The sequence below is a fragment of the Bactrocera oleae genome, chromosome 4 (genome assembly GCF_042242935.1).
Source record: "Bactrocera oleae isolate idBacOlea1 chromosome 4, idBacOlea1, whole genome shotgun sequence".
Classification (NCBI taxonomy): Eukaryota; Metazoa; Arthropoda; class Insecta; order Diptera; family Tephritidae; genus Bactrocera; species Bactrocera oleae.
In genome coordinates, this window is record NC_091538.1 from 44,027,237 (window position 1) to 44,045,759 (window position 18,523).

The 18,523-nt window shown below is 34.2% G+C and overlaps 1 protein-coding gene and 1 long non-coding RNA gene across 3 annotated transcripts in view; one reads left to right on the top strand and one right to left on the bottom strand.

Moving 5' to 3' along the window:
- LOC106624360 (transcription factor SPT20 homolog) overlaps nt 1–17,319 on the top strand; it is a 32,780-nt gene extending 15,461 nt beyond the window's left edge. Inside the window, exons 2-4 of the mRNA XM_014244088.3 lie at nt 15,634–16,065; nt 16,142–16,475; nt 16,541–17,319. Coding sequence (XP_014099563.1) covers nt 15,634–16,065; nt 16,142–16,475; nt 16,541–16,957 — 1,183 coding nt within the window. The 3' untranslated portion in view covers nt 16,958–17,319. The remainder of the gene's footprint in view (nt 1–15,633; nt 16,066–16,141; nt 16,476–16,540) is intronic.
- On the bottom strand, nt 17,128–18,290 carry LOC106624562 (uncharacterized). 2 transcript variants are annotated; one of them, XR_004976509.2, is made up of 3 exons: nt 18,123–18,290; nt 17,966–18,055; nt 17,128–17,894 (listed from the first exon to the last, which is right to left on the bottom strand). It is a non-coding gene; the product is annotated as an uncharacterized lncRNA (long non-coding RNA). The 2 variants fall into 2 exon arrangements; XR_001331031.3 differs by having other exon boundaries at nt 17,962–18,055; nt 18,123–18,289.
- Between the last annotated feature and the right edge of the window lie 233 nt (nt 18,291–18,523).

The following is an 18,523-nucleotide window of genomic DNA, read 5'->3' on the forward strand; positions in this document are numbered from 1 at the left end:
AATAACAGTCTTGTATATTATTGCGGAGCTTAGTTATGGCAAGTTATTTGTTTTTGACTAATGGCGTTTTGTGGGCGTGGCAGTGGTCCGATTACGCCCATCTGCAATACCAACCGTCTCACGGTACCAAGAAACATGTCTACCAAGTTTCATAAAGATATCTCAATTTTTACTCAAGTTAGAGCTTGCACGGACGGACGGACGGACGGACGGACAGACAGTCACCCGGATTTCAACTCGTCTCCTCATCCTGATCATTTATATATACATAACCCTATATCTAACTCGATTAGTTTTGGGTGATACAAACAACCGTTAGGTGAACAAAACTATTATACTCTGTAGCAACAGGTTGCGAGAGTATAAAAAGATGCAAAAGGGCCATAGTTTTCAAACGCATGTTCTGAATAGTGGAACACTGGTATAATAACCAAGTTACGCCATCTCTTGAAAACCCGCATTATTATAGTTATAGACCCGATAATTCTATTGGCGTTTCACCATTACTACTTTCATATAATGACATTTTGAATATCGACCCCTTGTTTAATTTGTCAATAGAAAAATATATTGAGACTAAAACTAATATCCTGATCATATATAAAGCACTATTATTTAAAAACTAAGTGTATAGGGTTACTATACCTTACCGTAACCTCTTTTTTAGTCTTGCTTGTTTTGATCAAAATACGTCTAACCCAAATTTTTCTATACTCGCTTTGGCAACAATAATTTCACAAATAGTACTCACATGAGATTCTTAATGAAGTTTTTAACAATATCAACATATTTATAAAAGGCAACAGTCCGTTCTAACTTATTCTCTACCTTTTGCCATTGAAATTTGGTCTTATACAAAGTACATACTCGATTTAAACATTTCATATTTGCTTTTATTTCTCCCAACTAATATCAATATATATATTATATATATAAGCAATTATTTTAAATAAAACGACTTTATTTTGTTAAGAAAATATTTCAAATTCATTCAAAAAATGTTAAATTATTTATTCTAATCTGAAACTGAACCTGCCTAAGTTTTGCTTTTTGAATGAGACTTAAAAACATTGAAGTAAACTCAAACTTTGCTATGAAGTATTTATACAAATATAAAAAATTGATGACATTATGTAATATTATGCGTACTTAAGTTAACTCAAAGTTATTGCCAATCATTTACCCCCCACAATAATGTCATTTATCTCATCTCAATTCACCAATTGTGTAACGACAAACTTAAACTCTTGAGTTTACCGCATGGACGAAACAAACTAAGTATCTGTTACATTTATATGCAACACAGGCATGTAAACACATACGTAGGCATAATGCTAGAAATGATAGCGAACACGTAACTTGCGAAACACAAGGAAGTATCAAGTTGATATGATAAACTGCCAGACCGCAGTGGTAAACCCACACCGAAAATCTAAAGCAAAAGCCACCAGCAACACAATGTCCAACTTTTATAGAAAATGAATCTAAGACACCACTATTAATGCAGCTAAGATCACTTGTTTCGCAAATTGTTAAACACATACATACATACAAATATGCATTCGCTGCTTTTGCCATTCAACGGCGTCAATGGTGAGTGATGTAATTACGCTTTGCAGTCGCAATTTTCACTTAACCCACATTTCTATTACGCTTCTATTTTAGAGCGACGAAAAGTCAAATGCAAAATGCAGACATTATTGTCGACGCCGATGGCACCGCCTATTAAAAAGCGCTAATGCAAATTTACATACATTTTTGATACATCATAAATTAGTATGCATACATTAGTTACGCATAGGAGCGCATAATAATTCATAGGAGTGCATAGGAACGCCTATTATCGCACAAGAGCACATAGTAACACATAGAAACACATAGGAGCGCATTTGTGCGCAAATCGCTTTATTTAGTAATGTAAGCCATTGCATTATTGATGGCCGGTCTGCGCTTCGATCGCTGTTGCGGTGACGCACATTATGTGGTTCACTAGGAAATGCATGTGGCACACTCGGCTGGCAAAGAAACTCAAAGCAAACAGCAAAATTTATAAAACGAAAACATAAAACGGCAGAAAACAAAAACCAAAATGTTGCAAGCGAAAATCACGTCAGCATTCCGATTACGGCAACACATCGGTGTGCTGTTGTTGCTTGCAACTTCCAACTTACACTCACATGTCACACTCTCAAGCATAACACATGCACTTTCTTTGGTGTTCAGCCCATTTACCGTTGCTGCAGCGATGCGATTGTGGTCAAGCGGGTTTTTTCGCCCATTCTGCATGCAATCCCCAGCGATTTTGGCTAAACTTAGTGACTCGTTTGCCGTCCAGATTGGCAAAATCGCAATGGCTGCTTTTAATTAACCCAGTAATGACAAACTCATTGACGTCAGCGCAGCGAAAAATAACACAGTTTCAACCACTAGTTGAGTGGCGTTGTGTGCATTACAACATTTTGTCCAGCAAAAATTAAAAAAGAAAAACAAAACTCACAATAAATTGTCTGCCATAAATTATGCACATCAAGCTTCATTTATTGATTTATAACAAATAAATATGTATAAATATGTAAGCAGCCGCATATATAATTATAAAGCGCTAGTTATTATTGCTGTTGCATACGGCGCAGTTGTATTCGAATGTATACAATTTCCTTAATGATTTTTGTTGTTGCTGTTGTGCGCTTGCGCGCTTGATTTTTCAATTGCGCCGCGTACATTTGACCTTTTACTTTGACTGCCAAATGCGTCGAGCGGCGTTGCAAAGGTGAAGCATGGTGCATCTTCACAAACAATGCGAGACGTTTGAAATTTCAAGCAAATATATATATATATAGCTATGTGTAAAATGCGCAGCTAAACATGGATGATTTATTTAATTTTAATTTTTTTAAATACACCCAGCTGGGATTTGCTTCCTTAAATAGTAATATGGCATATTGAGAACAGTTTTTTTCGAAAACGTTTAAAATGCATATTTTGCACTACGTTTTCGATTTGAGATTATTGGAATCATTTTTTATCAGTTATAATATAATAAATATTTCCTTATAATTACAAGGTATTCTTTTTCGTAGGATTCCAAATTTGGTGTTACATTCTCTATTGCTTAAAATATGAAATTTAATGGTTTCTGCTAATTTAATGAGATAATACGTGTTCGCGGATATTTTTTCTTTAAATATACGATCTATCAAACCTCTTCGGGATTCTCCCTAATCACATACTTTTTAATATCAAACCTCGGTTTCAACTGCTAATTTCTAGTTATTTTATTTATTATTTACATAATTAACCTACTTACCAAACGAACTCCGATATACGAGTAAAAAAATAGTATTTATACAGGCAAACTTTTTCAAATTAATTTAATTCTTGATTCTTTAAGTGCTGTGAAAATAAAAAAAATAAAAATCGTTTATTTTTCATATTCCGATAAGCTATACCTTTAAAAATCATATATATATTTAAATATATGTCATATCACAAATATATTTAAATATACATACAGTTTATTTTTAATTCGCAAAAATCGCTTTTTTTGGCTGTCATATTAGGTACGCCTCTTAATTAGTTATAAGGACTATAGTTTATGAAAATGAGAAAAGTGCAAAAAAATTTCATTTTCAGCATAATTTAATATATTTACTATAAAAAATATTGAAACCAATTAAAAATTTGGCAATTTTACATAAAATTCGGCCGATGTAAAAATATTTCTAAATATAAAATTTTATACAACTCTCTATCAAACAAATGTGTATATAATTAATTGAAATTTTTTTATTATAGAACACTAATTTACAATTTTTTAAAGCGTTATAATATTTTGAAACAAATAATCAATTTAAAATCTTAGTTTTGTGTTTCAATTACTTAGTTAAAAGCATAATTAACTTAATATATAAAAACTTAATTAATTAACTGATATATAAAAAAAATTGAATTAACACTTGAATAATATTTTTTTTTTTGTAATCCCCAGAATGTAAATTAAAAATAATTTTTAACTTTTTATTCACAATTACCAAATTTAAAAATAAAAAAATTTTAATCCTGAATACAGGAATTAAAAATAAAAAATTCATGCCAACAGTAAATAAGGGCTAAGTTCAGGTGTAACCAAACATTTCATACATACAAGGATCTAAGGCGGTGGAATACATTCAGGTATTATTTTAAAGGCCATAGACTCCTAAACATAACATCAATGGGAGCATAGAAATGGAAGGGCTGATTGCATTAAGTTTTCGCCCAATTTCATCCATTTTAGGCACAAAGATACACTGTTATTAGAAAAATACGCTTTAATAGGAATAAAGTCAACTAGAAGTTCGAAATTCTTTATATTAGGTATATGGATGGAAGTATTAACCCGATTCAACCCATTAGTGACACAAGGGTATATTATAATCAAAAACACATTTTTTCCGAATTTCAATTATATATATATATAATCTCACACATTGACCGATATTTTCGACAGACATAGGCTCTAAGGTCCACATTTCCGGTATCTTGCAGCCTGAATAGATATGATCCGAATTTGACAATTTTTAGACCTGAGATGGCATACCTTAAAGGAAATATTCGTGCAAATTTGTATCCCGAAAGTGAAAACACTAGATGAAATTTAAAGTTGTATATATTGAATGTAGGCGTGGTTACTGTCAGATTGTGCCTATTTTCATAAGGTATATTTTCATGTACCGAATTTGGTTGAGATCGGTGGAGTAGGTTCGGAGATATGTTGTTTCACCTAAATGTGGACAATGCCACGCACATTGTTCAATTTTAATACCTGCTCCTATAAAGCCCTTTTGTGACATCTCGGTTATAAACTTAAATGTCTCTGAAGCATAGTTATTGATTTATCGCAGTTTTAGTAGTTTTTAACATTTCCCGATATATTTATAATATTCCAGTTTGCCAATTTATGCCTTCAACAGGAATCAGTGAATTGTGCATAGATACATACATATATTTATCGATAAGTGATTATCGATCAGTTAGCGTGGTTCTCTTCTAATCCTGGGCATTTTAGAAATTAACTACGATATACTTATATATATCCACATTTAATACATAGAAAAAAACACCTTGTTAGTTTCTCTTTGGACTTCTGAAAAAGTTGCTTTATTTCTATACAAAGCAAGCTAAAACAAAATACTCTGGACTCAGCAAAACATGCTTGTCTTTCAATAACTGGAGCTATATTTTCATAGCAAGTTGGAGCAGGAACTCTCTTCGATCCTGGAATTTAAATAGCATATATTCGCAAATTAACTTTCTCAGTGCAACAAAAACAACCTGTTAACATTAGCGCCGTTATTATCGAGCGCTCCCTTCCCACCCGCAAACCTGAGCTTCATGAAAGTAAAAGTTGCATTAACAAGTCATAAGTATCGTAGCGTTGCCGCCTCTGCAAACTTTCTTTTCGCTCTCGTGTTAGCGGCGGTTTTGTTACAAATTTGACTATTTTTATTTGCATGTTTGCATGTAATGGGTTCAATTACGTATTACGCCGTTAAAGCAGCAATAGTAAATCGTAACAATGCAGTGTTTTACGTCAACTTGCAGCTTTTTACCCGATTGGCTACCAGTTTTGGATTACAACATTCGTCAGCTCAGGCATACTTATTGATTAACATGCTGTCTCGGTCAATGAACGTCCGCTTAACGTCGAGTAATACTCGTATTTAAATACATAAATAGATTAATATATATTTTAACTGTATACTCACCCAGACTTTATGTTGCTGGTAATAATTATGTGTATTTAACTGGCGGTCAAAGACATTGATATCCGCGGACAACTTTTGTTGTTGCTACAATTCTTATTAATTTTACCGTTGCATAGCTTAATAATTTAACATTTAACTAAATAAGCGATTAAAGTCGTAAATATAAGTAAGTCAAATTTAATTTAATTTTGAATGAATTAAAATTTAACTGATAATTGCTTGTTGAAGAGCTTCTGATAAAAATATATTAAATATCTTGTGCATTTTCAACAGCATTAATTTCCAATAAATTTATTTTTATGATCTAACGATATATAAAGTAAATTTAAGAAAAAACAATTAGGCTATTCACATCAGCTCTTTTCTGCATTTTTTTCTAACTAAAAGGTCTCCCAAATGCGTTAGAAACTTCTGAAGAAGACAATACAAAAAATAAATTTCGAGACCACGTTCGTTTTTTGTCATTTAATATCTATCTTCATAGTAGGCTAGCCTCAGAGCACTTTTAGTAATATTTTTCATAGTTACGAAATAAATACTATTTCTAATAAATTCTACTCCGTGATACGTACTTATGCATATAGTCATAATTTCTCCTAGTAGTATTCAGCACGTGGCACGAGCCCGGCAACTCGAGTCGGACAATTTTCTGCATTCTCTTTCATATCACATTTTCAAATTCTTGTACGCTTCATTTTCGCTAATTATTATCCGTGTTCATCCTTTTCTAAAATGTTTCTATTATATTTTCATATTACATACAAAAAATAGATAATAAACTTCAAATTTCTCAACATATTGCAAATATTCGTTTGGAACCGAGCGCGATTGCAACCATGGAAATAACTTACAATGAAAATAAATGCCGAGTTTCGTAGCAGTGAACTGTTAAGGCTAAGTTATGCATACATGTCATAGCATTGTCATATGTTACATGAGTACTGTCACATAAAGAACCTGTTTAATAGGTTTTGCATGTATTCGATTACGGAATGCAGGGCATAAAATAGAAGTCTGTTGAACTTAAATTTCTATGCTACGTGACATTTCATATCCTTGATCTCTCTTTTCTCTCATTGCGTTTGTTGTGGCACTTCATTTTGATAATCCACATTTGCGTGCTCTCACAAACATTAAAAAACAAACGTGTTATGTATGCATATCTGGGCCTTTACAAACAAGAATACAAAGCGTGTTACCCGAGCACGATTCGGTGACCTTGTTTGGGCGGCAAAAGTCTTCGTGTGTGAACTCAGTCTAAATTTTCAAAATATCAGTTAACATATGTATGTACAGATCAAGCGAACAACCAAATTATTGAATAATCAAACATAATTGAAATGTAAATACTTATTTCTAAGATGAGGTATTGCAGTGATTTTTTGAAATCAAAAAATTTGTATTTACAATTTTTTTACCAAAATTGCCAACAGAGTGAGATTTTTAGAAGATATTATATATTTCAGTTTCTCAAAGTGAGACCTCAGGGTTAAGTACCTTGTTATAGCCCCTACCATGTTGCTCAATTTTTCTTTCTTTTGGCTTTTGCTCACTATCCACAGAATCACAAAGTAATTTTCGGGTACACACTGTTGTGGTGGTATTTCAAGACTTGAAGTCACCCTCCACTATCCATTGCTTCAAGCAACGTTTGAAGAAGCTGAAAGGTAATGGATGCAATTTAACTGTTGACCGAAGCCATATTGTTGGGAATATAGTTCGCTGGGTAAACAAGTAAATATTTTACATAATATAATGAAAGTTTTAACGTCGGCTGGATAACTTCATACTAGTGTACCATAAATGATGACATCGTTGAAAGTTTATTTAAAATAATATTACATTCAGGCATTTCATTGTCAGAACCAAATTTTTGTAAAAATAACCCGGAGAACATTGCCAATGAATAACCGATAGTTGGCCTGCAGGGTATTTTTAAGAAAATGCAGTTCACTGAGATTCTAACCACAATCGCTTTACATTATTAGTGATGACTAATTGAAAGTTGTATTTGAAATAGGTAATAAATTTGATAAGTAACAGGTCACTTTTTACACCGTCTAGTGGCGTTAATATGTTACCATAGAAAAATTGTCTCCTTTGGAGAAACGAAAATTCTTTCGATATTTCTCAAACGATATTGCATAACCTAAAACTGACTATTTGGACCGACTTTTGTATCAAAACTATCTTTCGGAAATATTTTTTCAAACATTCTCTGGTCGTCTGATGCCAGTTTATGGTGCCGAAATCATCGCTTTATACTTGTAGCTCAATATGCTCGAAAATGCGCATCAAAAAAACTAACTTCTAAGTCAAATTCATTAAAAATATAGCCCAATTAAATTGTAAAGGACCAAATGAAAAGAAAATATCTCGAATATAAAATACGAGTATTTTTTACTTTTCAAAGTTAATTAGTGTTTTCTTAAAAGATGACACACCCTGTATAGCGTCAATTTCTATATTCACCTATTTTTTTGCTGGCAGATGTGCGAATATGCGTTATAGTCGGTCAACTTTTTAACGTCCCACAAAAAAATTATAAGCAGCGACACTTTTTACACGTTTAAACATTATCTTCCATAGTTTCTAATTTACAACCACTAATACGCATTTTACGCTTACAGCTATATTAATAAACGCCCACAAGTTCGCTGCTGAAATCTTTAGTAAAATGCAAAACTTTAGAACTATGGCGCATATTGCAACACATTTCTCGCACATTTCTCGCACATATGTGGCATATGTACGTATGTATGTACACACACTTTAAACTAAACAGCAAACTTTATGCAGCCATAAATCTCGAAACGCTGAACTCACACAGCGCACTTGTTGTCGTAAATCTCAACATCTTTACAACTCAGTTGATGAGCTTATATTTGGCGTATAAATAAGCGGTATTGCCTCGCATTCCCAAGCCAAACGTATGTTCCAATATGAACCGTAAATTTTTCACACCATAGAGCACTGCCATCATCATTTCAATTTGCGCACTTCACACACACACACACACATGGATACACACCAACTGAATGCGCGACTGCTGTCTGGAAGTCTTCAGCCCACACTTCAGAGCTTTACTAAAGCGCGAGTATGTTTGTAGATAAGCATAAAGTATAGGAATAAACACATGTGGATATTTTAACATCTTCTCATACATGCATTTACATATATTTGTTGGGTAGTCAGTCTCATGTTGCACCTTCCGCTCTGAAATAAAGTTGAAAACGTGACAAAAAGTAAAAAACAAGTCATAAAACTATGTCAAACAGTTATTGTCTGTTATAAAATCCATATGCATATTTATAGGGTGTTTTTAAAGATGTAAAGTTGTTAACAGTTTTGCTCTATATAAGTTTGCAAAATATAAGTCTTTTGAAATCCTTCGGTCTAATTTTGTAACATTTGTTCCAGCATGAGCAGCCTTATCTCGGCAATAACGCAGCGAATGTTGATTTTCGGTTCAAAGACCTTTGATGTAACGTCGAACACAAATTCTTATATGGAAAACTGTTTTATTGTATTTGACGAGGTAGTATCTTCACGAAATTTGGTATATATTATTTTGTAAGGCATCGCTACAATCTCCGGACATATTCTTCAGATCGAAACCCTATAGCATAAAAAAAGCACCTGGTTAGGGTAGTATAGCTACGGTACAGTAATTTTTTCTTGTTTTTTTAATTTTTATTTAATTGCCCATTAAGGCAGTTATCTTTCTCATGGCTCAAGCTAAACACGAGTTTCATAAAAAAAATTTTCGATTTGTTTATGTTTTTTGACAAGTTAAGTCTTTCTAAGTGGGTTTACTTAATTATCATAGATCACTTGATACGAACTTATCTCATTTCTTCTCAAAAACGCGTTCTCTGATTGCTTAAGTTGGGTCTACAATAATGTCAAATCAGAGAACTTTAAACTTCTGGTATTACAAAAGCCGAGATGTCAAAAATAAATCCGGTAAAGCTGACAAAGTCAGTGCGAAATTTAATTGCAAGAAATAATACAACTATAAGTGGCAAATCGGTTATACTCTTTCATATATTTTAAGTAGTATATATGAGTGGTAAAAGTCTGAATACTTGGTAAGGCGCTAAGCTTAATAGTAGTGGAACTTGCGAAATATCAAGGGTAATTTTTAAAAGGCACTATCTAATTATTTTTTGCCAGTGACACAAGAAATAAAAAATCAAATTTAACAGCTCGCTCAAGAAATTTAGTGTTTCGTAACATAGGATTTAGGAAAATGTACTAAGAATGTGAGTAAATGTTAAACACATGAGTTTACTTTGACAGCTATCCCTCTAGAAAATCTATACCTCCTAAAAAAACATCCTTTATATACATATATGCAGTTGAATGTAGCTAAGCAACCGAAATTCGTAACAGTACATGTACAGAATTTATTGTTTATATATGCACACATGGAATGTAGATAGATATTGAAAACCACATTTAGCCCTCGCGCAACTACAGTCTTCGCCGTTTTCTACTCTCAATGTGCGCTCATTCATATGATGGTAGCCTCTTCAATTATATGCTAGGTGTGTGTGTGTATGCATGAACCCAATTGGCAGTGAAGCTCTAATGTGGCACAACGTGTGCAAGAGCGTCTAGCTGTGCCAGTGTCACTTCCCACTTTTCACTAGACACTGCAAACTACTGCACCACAACGCCAACAACGTTTTCGATTACATAATCATATCGACGACCGCTTGAATCCTACTCAACGTGAAGTTATCATGTTTACTTGTATCTTTACTTTTTACTTACTTCTTGCTTTTTCTATTTGGTTTTCGTGTTTAGCTTTCTGAAGATGTTTAAGTGTTTGGTATGCTCGTTTTGGCGCATCTTCTGTGTATTCGTCATTCCTTTTCGACTTGTTCCCCTGCCAATCTAACTGCCTGCTGAAGCTCCAAAGTTCGCAAGCGTAAATTTTCCCGCGTACTTTTTTTACTCGTATTGTTTTCGTATTTTTCGTATGTGTACGTGCTTTACAATATGTACTGTGATGCTTAAAAATAAGCAAAACATTCATGTATATCGTTATTTTTATTCACGTACATATGCACTTAAACTTTATTAAATAATTTCGTATGTGTGCAATTCAATTGTTACTTTAGTTGTTGTTCGGCGCATTTTCGAAATTTTCCCATATCATAAAGTAGTTTCATTGATTGCATGGTATTGTATGGGTTGCAAGTATAAATAAAGCAGATGATGCTCTTCAAGCCAGGATGAAGTTTACGAATGCTTCAAGAAAGTTATATACAAATGGAAGTCAGTATTTACAGTGGCTTATAGTTAGATAAGACAGATTTTGTTTTTTATTTGAGCTTAAAACCATTAATTCAAAATCTAATCTATACAATTTTGCATTAATTTGTGACACGGTGAGACCGTGGGTTGTAAGCTCCCGTGGCACCCGCTTTGTCGCATACCCAAAATATTCAAATATGATACATGCAGCAGGTTCTTTTGATATTCAGGGATATTGTGGAATTCAAGACAGATTTCCATAGTTGTCAGAATTGCAAACCAATTCTGATTTTCAATGGCGTCAACGAATGTGATTGGATTTTCGTCTTTTCGAACATATGCAAAACTAATATTCGAATCAGCTGTTTACTATTGTGACAAAACTTCCATATGAATAAATTTGGAAGCGTTTGATACACATATTTGAAATACCTAATAAAGTCAACTAAAGTTTACAAGGAGTTCCGTTATTTTAGCTCCTCTTTTATTGGAAGAAAAAAGCAACGAAAAAATTAAAAGTAAGATACTTGTATTAAAAGATCACAGTAATCCACTTAATGCACCAGGGGAATTGCATGTGAAATTTGGCTTGCATTTACTTGTATGTTTGTAAACATGCTTACTTTACAGATTTATATCAAATTATCGACTTAATAAAGATGCATTTGGGTGTTAAATTATGTTTATTAGTTTTGTAAATCCTCTTAAAATATCCATAAACTCAATAAGTATGACATTTTGTGTTTTCTTATGTTTTCCTCTATAGAAATAACGATAAATTAGATTGTAACAATAATATAAATTATTTTCTTAACTTACATTTCAAATCTGTCAGCGAAGATCTCTCTCCAAAACCGCTACAATTTCTGTTTCGAACGACAAAACAATAATCTGAATGTCTGAATTCACGACACCTACTACATTTTTTTATCGGTCTCAATTCGGATTCTATCAACAACTATCACATACTAAACACCCCTGATTGTTAGAGTGTCGTCTGTTTAGATTAACTGCATTAACTTTACAGTCATACAAAAGCATTTCGTAGCTTTTTTTGATATTTTCCTGTATAAAATCAAACCACTAACCAATGGTTATTTCGGCTAGCGTGAAGCCCGGATAGCCTTCATTCAACTACTTTTAGGGTACCATTAACACCCGAATTTTCGTGTCATACAGTTTTATCAAAATAACGAAACTAGTGCCAACAAAATACAAAATCTCACATACTACACAGTTATGAAATACGAGACTTTTAAAGATTAGAACAAAATTTTCAATTCAAGTAGTACTTTTTTCTGTTACTGACATTCTGAAAGTCTGGCTGGTTTATGTGATGTCAAATTGTTTTTCAGACAAGTGGTTTTCAAGAAGAAATAAAAATGAAATAAAATTAATTTAATGTTATGACCAAGTATTTAGCTTATTGCATAAATATAAGGGGAGACCAAATTTGTTACCACTTTTTGCAGCAATTAGGTCCATATGTCCATATCCTCAATTGTCAATGGCGTCAATTGTCTCGGGCTTATCTGCGTAGATAAGTGACTTCATATAACCCCACAAAATATAGTTTAGTAGTGTTAAGTCGCTCGATCTTTGAGGCCACGCCACAGGCACACGACGCGAGATAATGCGCACACCAAAAGTTTCCTTCAATAAATTTATTGTTTCGTTGACTGTATATCTTCATTTTTAAAGAAATATGCACCATATCACCCATTCTAACAAAAGTGAGTTTCATCGCTTGAAAAGAATTTGTTTGATGAAAATGGGGTTTGGCGGCCATCTCGTTTTGACCCTCTTCACCGAACGTGCGATAAGCTTGATGATCGTTCGGCTACAATTCTTGCACGAGTTGAATTTTATAAGCTCGCAAACCAAAATCTTTTTGCAAAGTTTTCCATAAAGTGGATACTCCGCTCCACATTCACTAAAATAGCATGTCGTACATTAACGACTTTCTTCGCCGAAAAAATTTATAAAATTTAGGTTAAAATAAATGTATGTAGATTTCTCTTGTACATATCTATTTCTCCATTTTGTGCGTATGCAGTCTGATATTTTAATGGTCTATATTATAAAATACTCGACTACGAAGCGTTTTAAATTAATCAGTGATATTATAACCAGACCATAAACGACCACTCCGTATAATAATTTTTGAAAGTCTTGCTCCCGTACTCTAGCTAATTAATACTTCGAATTTCATTTGGCAGCACAATGTATTTAAAATGAATGTCCATTAGACATGTTGCACAAGTTCAACATAACAATAACCCTAACCACGCCCTAAAAACAAATTTGCATTTGAATTATATTTTTCTCTTTTGTGATATATTCACTGTCATAAGCCATCATAACTTTCTTTTACTGCATGAAATAAACAAATGAAATTTGTATGCACGACATATTTTCTGGTATACCTAGTATCCACAAATAAGTGGAATCTATTAAAATTGCTAACCTAAGTAGCTGTATAGGTGGAATATGTGACTGTCGACGGTTCAGTTGTGGACTCGAAAGCGGATCGAAACAATTTTTGCCAAACATTTTAGAATTTCGAAATATTTTTCCGACCTGAAAAATCTTCTGATGAAAATTCAGCAGTTATTCTTAGGTGACTTCGAATATGTGGATATAAAAAAGCCACCAAATCGATTTCGAACAAGAAAAAACGTTAACTTCGGTTGCGTCGAAGCTATAATACAAAAACAAAGGCCCCTTACAAGAACTTGATTCCGAACGTTCAATTTGTATGACAGCTATATGATATAGTGATCTGATCTGACCAATTTCTGTGGAGAATAATTTGTTGCCTTAAGCAATAACTCGTGCCTAATTTCGTGAAGATATCTCGTCAAATAAAAAATGTTCCATGCAAGCACTTTACTCCGATCGTTCAGTTAATATGGCAGCTATATGCTATAGTCATCCGATCCATACAATTTCTTCGGAGATTAGATTAATGCTTTAAATAATAATACATGCCAAATTTCGTGAAGATACCTCGTCAAATTAAAGAGTTTTCCATACAAGCACTTCATTCCGATTGTTCAGTTTGTATAGCAGCTATATGCTATAGTCATCCGATCTGAATAATTTCTTCGGAGATTACATTGTTGCCTTAACTAATAATCCGTGCCAAATTTCGTGAAGATACCTCGTCAAATGAAACAGTTTTCCATACAAGCACTTGATTCCGATTGTTCAGTTTGTATGGCAGCTATATGCTATAGTGATCCGATATCGGCGGTTCCGACAAATGAGCAGCTTCTTTGTGAGAAAAGTACAGGTGCAAAATTTCAGATCGATATCTCAAAAACTGAGGGACTAGTTCGCGTATATACAGACGGACGGACAGACGGACGGACAGACAGACGGACATGGCTAAATCAACTCAGCTCGTCACGGTGATCATTTATATATATACTTTATATGGTCTCCGACGTTTCCTTCTGGGTGTTACAAACTTCGTGGCAAAATTAATATACCCTGTTCAGGGTATAAAAAGACTGCACCAGGCATCTATCTGACGGTTAACAAAAGATATTTACGTTTAAGATTATGAACAACTGATTATATGATAAATTTGTATTATAAATTATTTGAGTGGTGAGTCGCAATTTTAGATGTTTTATGTACTATTGCCATCCCTTATAACAGTATATTGATATGTCAAATGTGTTAATTATGGGGTATGAATACGTTGAATATATTTGAAAAAATATGTATACTTTATTTTTCAACTACAGCGTGTTATAAAAATAACGAACTTTTTGGATATAGAATACAATGCACAATATATCATCTTTGAAAGTTATTATTTATACAAAATAGGTAGCATTGGACTCAATACAATGTTTGGAACGATCAGCTAACGTGTGCACAGGTTTCTTATGTCATTTATAGGAATGTTCTTGAGCCCGTCTTTAAATGGCTGGGATATCATCATAAAATACTTCCTACGTGTTGGTTTTCAGTTTTTGGAAATACCAAATAGTCATATGGTGGTAGATCAAATAAATACAGAGGGTGGTTGTTGAGAGAACTCCGTTATTACATTAAAAGCTGTTTCACTTTTTTGGTCTTCATTTAATTTATGTAGTATGTAGTTTCAGTTAAAATTTCCAAATAGTGATTTTACTCGTATTTTATCCCTCAGCTAACATTCTCGTAGTGAAATTTGCATCGGCACCAGCAATTTCACGGACTTTTTACACCAATTCATAACAGTTATTAGCTTCTGGACAACCTGGCCTTTAATCGTCATTTAAATCCTCACGACCATTTTTAAATCGTGTAAACCACGTAAAAACTTGAGTACGACTCATGCAATCATCAAAATACATTCTTTTAATAAATTCGTATATCTTAGCGATTTCTTTTTAAAACTTTAAAAGGGGGCCACAAATTCAAAACAAATTTTATAGTTATATTAAAAAAAAAAAATTTCTTTACTTCTTCGATTTATTATTTTATCTACAAGTATGTATGTATAGTTCATTTATTTTTCGTTGTTATTCAACATACATTAGTGTACTAAATTGTTTATTGGTTATATTTGTTTTTTAACCAAACACAATTTTCATTGTTCTGATTTTTTATTTACCAATTTTAGCTTACGACTTATTCTGCTAGTCTCCGCGACATGCTTATTGGGCAGCGCGTACTCTGCTGCCAGCAGTGACGTGCTTGCCTCAGCTACTACCGCCAAACCGCAAGGCTTCGCTGCACGCTCCATTGAAGCGACCGATGAGGAGGATGAATTTGAATCACAAGCGCAGACGCATTTAGCTTACCGACAACAACAGCAGCCACAACAAATACAACAACGTCAATTGTACGACTATAGTCAGTCAGAGGAAGATCAGGAGGAGGCGCCACGACAAATCTATCAAAATCGAAATGTGAAACAGCAGAGTAATTACCTGAAGCAGAATAAAAAACCAACCAGCGAGGAGGAAAGTGAAGAGGAGGTAGAAGAGGAGCCGGACCGATTGTCACAACTGTTGGCTAAGTCATCGTTCAATTGCAACACAAAAAACTCTGGGTTGGTTTTTTTTTTTAGATTTTTGAAATAAATTTAATATTTTCATTCATAACTATTCTGTTTGCCGCTTCTGCAGCTATTACGCCGACGAGTCTCTCAACTGTGAAGTATTCCATTACTGCCAAGACAACCAACGCCATTCCTGGATCTGTCCGGAGGGCTTTACCTTTCATCAAATCCACCTCATCTGTATGCCGCCATCGCATGACAATATCTGTCAGCAATCGTCAAAATATCACATCGTCAACGATTACCTCTACAAACCAATCAATCTTCAGGAACACCAAAGTAAACCAAACGTAACCCTGCGCTACTCAGAACGTTACTACCCCGAGAACTACTATGAAAACGAGCGTTACGAAGATGAAGAGGAGGCGCCACGTCAACGTGTCAATTATCAGCGTCAACCTGTGAGTATCCAAAAAAATTAATCTAATTAAATTATTATAATAAAATATATTTTTTACATAACCAGGTTCAAGTGGGTTTCCAGCAGCAGCAGCAGCAACAACCTATCTACCAACAACCCCGCCAACAAGTGCAACAGGTGCGCCATCAACCCGTCCATCAACAGTCACAGCCTCAACAGCAGCAAACAACCGCTTACCGCAAACCAGTTGCCGCCGCAACAACGACTCAGCCACAGCAGCAACAACAGCACCCCATTCAACAACGGCCCATCGCACAAACGATTGCACCACTAGTTACACCGAGCCCTTACAGATTCTTCACGGCTGCATCTCCTCTGCAACATGCCGTGCCACAGCCACAAGTATACCGTACACCAGAGGAGATTAACATTTCACTGTTACAGCGTCGCCCACAACTCTTCGTCGCCACCTCGACGCCGCGGTACTATGAGGACGATTACTTATACGAACGTAGAAAGTAAAGTTGACAAATTAAAGTCGAACTCGCTACCTTTCTATTCAACTGTAGTTTCTCCACACTCTTGCTTACGGTAATGCTATCATATTTATCTTGTACAGTAATTGCAATCTGAATTGTATTCAAAGCGCAAATCTAACACTTCGATCCTAATCTAGCTTTAAACATTAAGTCTAACGAATTGTAAACAATTTTTATTTTTACTCCTTCTTAGTTATTTACTGTTATAACATCTATGTATGTATATGCATGTATATAACGAATTCGAAAGTCGTCCCAAAAATCGAATTATATGTGTACCTTAATATGAATGGTTATTTGTACTTTTGTAAACATAAATTAAATTAAATATGTAAAAATACTAAACTTGTGTAATTGTTCTGGGCAATGCAATGGATTTGTATTGATAACAAGCGGACACGTCAGCGGATTTTAGAAACCTGGAAAAGGGTCAGTAAATGATTCGGTTCTTGGTTTGAGAAGGGTAATTGCAAAATATTGTCAATACTTGGATGCTGGTGAATTTTCTTCTATCTTTTTCTTCGATTGCGAGTGTCAAAAATTGGTTTAACAAACATTAACGAAAAAGGCTAACAACATTTTGTGTTGGCAGATCGCCAATTAAGCAAGATAACTGAGAGAGTAGGAATATTGGTCTGAAAATACCGCGTCAACATTATCCTGTTTCAAATATTAGGCAGAGGAAAACTTTCGGCTTGATGTATGCCGCACGTGCAAAGGTGGGACCACTTTAAAACATTGTTTAACATTATTTAAGCGCAAGGGTTTTTGTGTCGTTTTGTGACTGGTACACAGCAAAGACTAAGAAATAGTCCTGTCAGTGAACTTCACTCGGTTAGTTGTGATGTCGAAAACTTCAGTAGCCGGGCAGTCATTTTAATCGAATAAGGAGGTTATCGCCATCACGGAGGTGAAGACTTCTAGAAAGCGTTTTTTCAGAAATAAATCATCGTTTTTCTTTAGTATGCAAATACTGTCGGTACATACTTACACATATATGTACTCTGCATGAGGAGCAGTTTCTCGCCTGATACGTTCATCGAAATGGGCCAAATGCGTAAGTGAGTTTCAAGCCACATATCTTAGCCGTAAAAATGTTCAAAAATACTCGGTTAATGAATGTTACTGTCAAGTACTTATTACATTACCTTGCTTCACAACTTCACGCCAGCCTCCACCCATTTTGCAGCACTGCATGGGGTCTTTTACTATTTTTTGTCAAATATTATAGTCCCTGAGAACGACACTAAAGTCTAAGGTTTGCGATGTCTTTTCATTCAATATATTCGATTTCGATTCAACATATGTAAATGCCGTTCTTTGAGCGTTTACGTTTATGTGTCATTACAACGAGGTTATTTCATTACACAGAGTACTACTCGTGGCGGCTAATATAATATATAAATATATATGATAATATGTCGAACAAGGATTCTGAAAGGATTCTGACACCGTTGTTTCATTACCATAGTTGATGACTTTTTCTTTTTGGCATGCTGTTCTTAGCTGAGGCTAATATGGCTACATTTTAGTTGAGGGCTGTTATGGC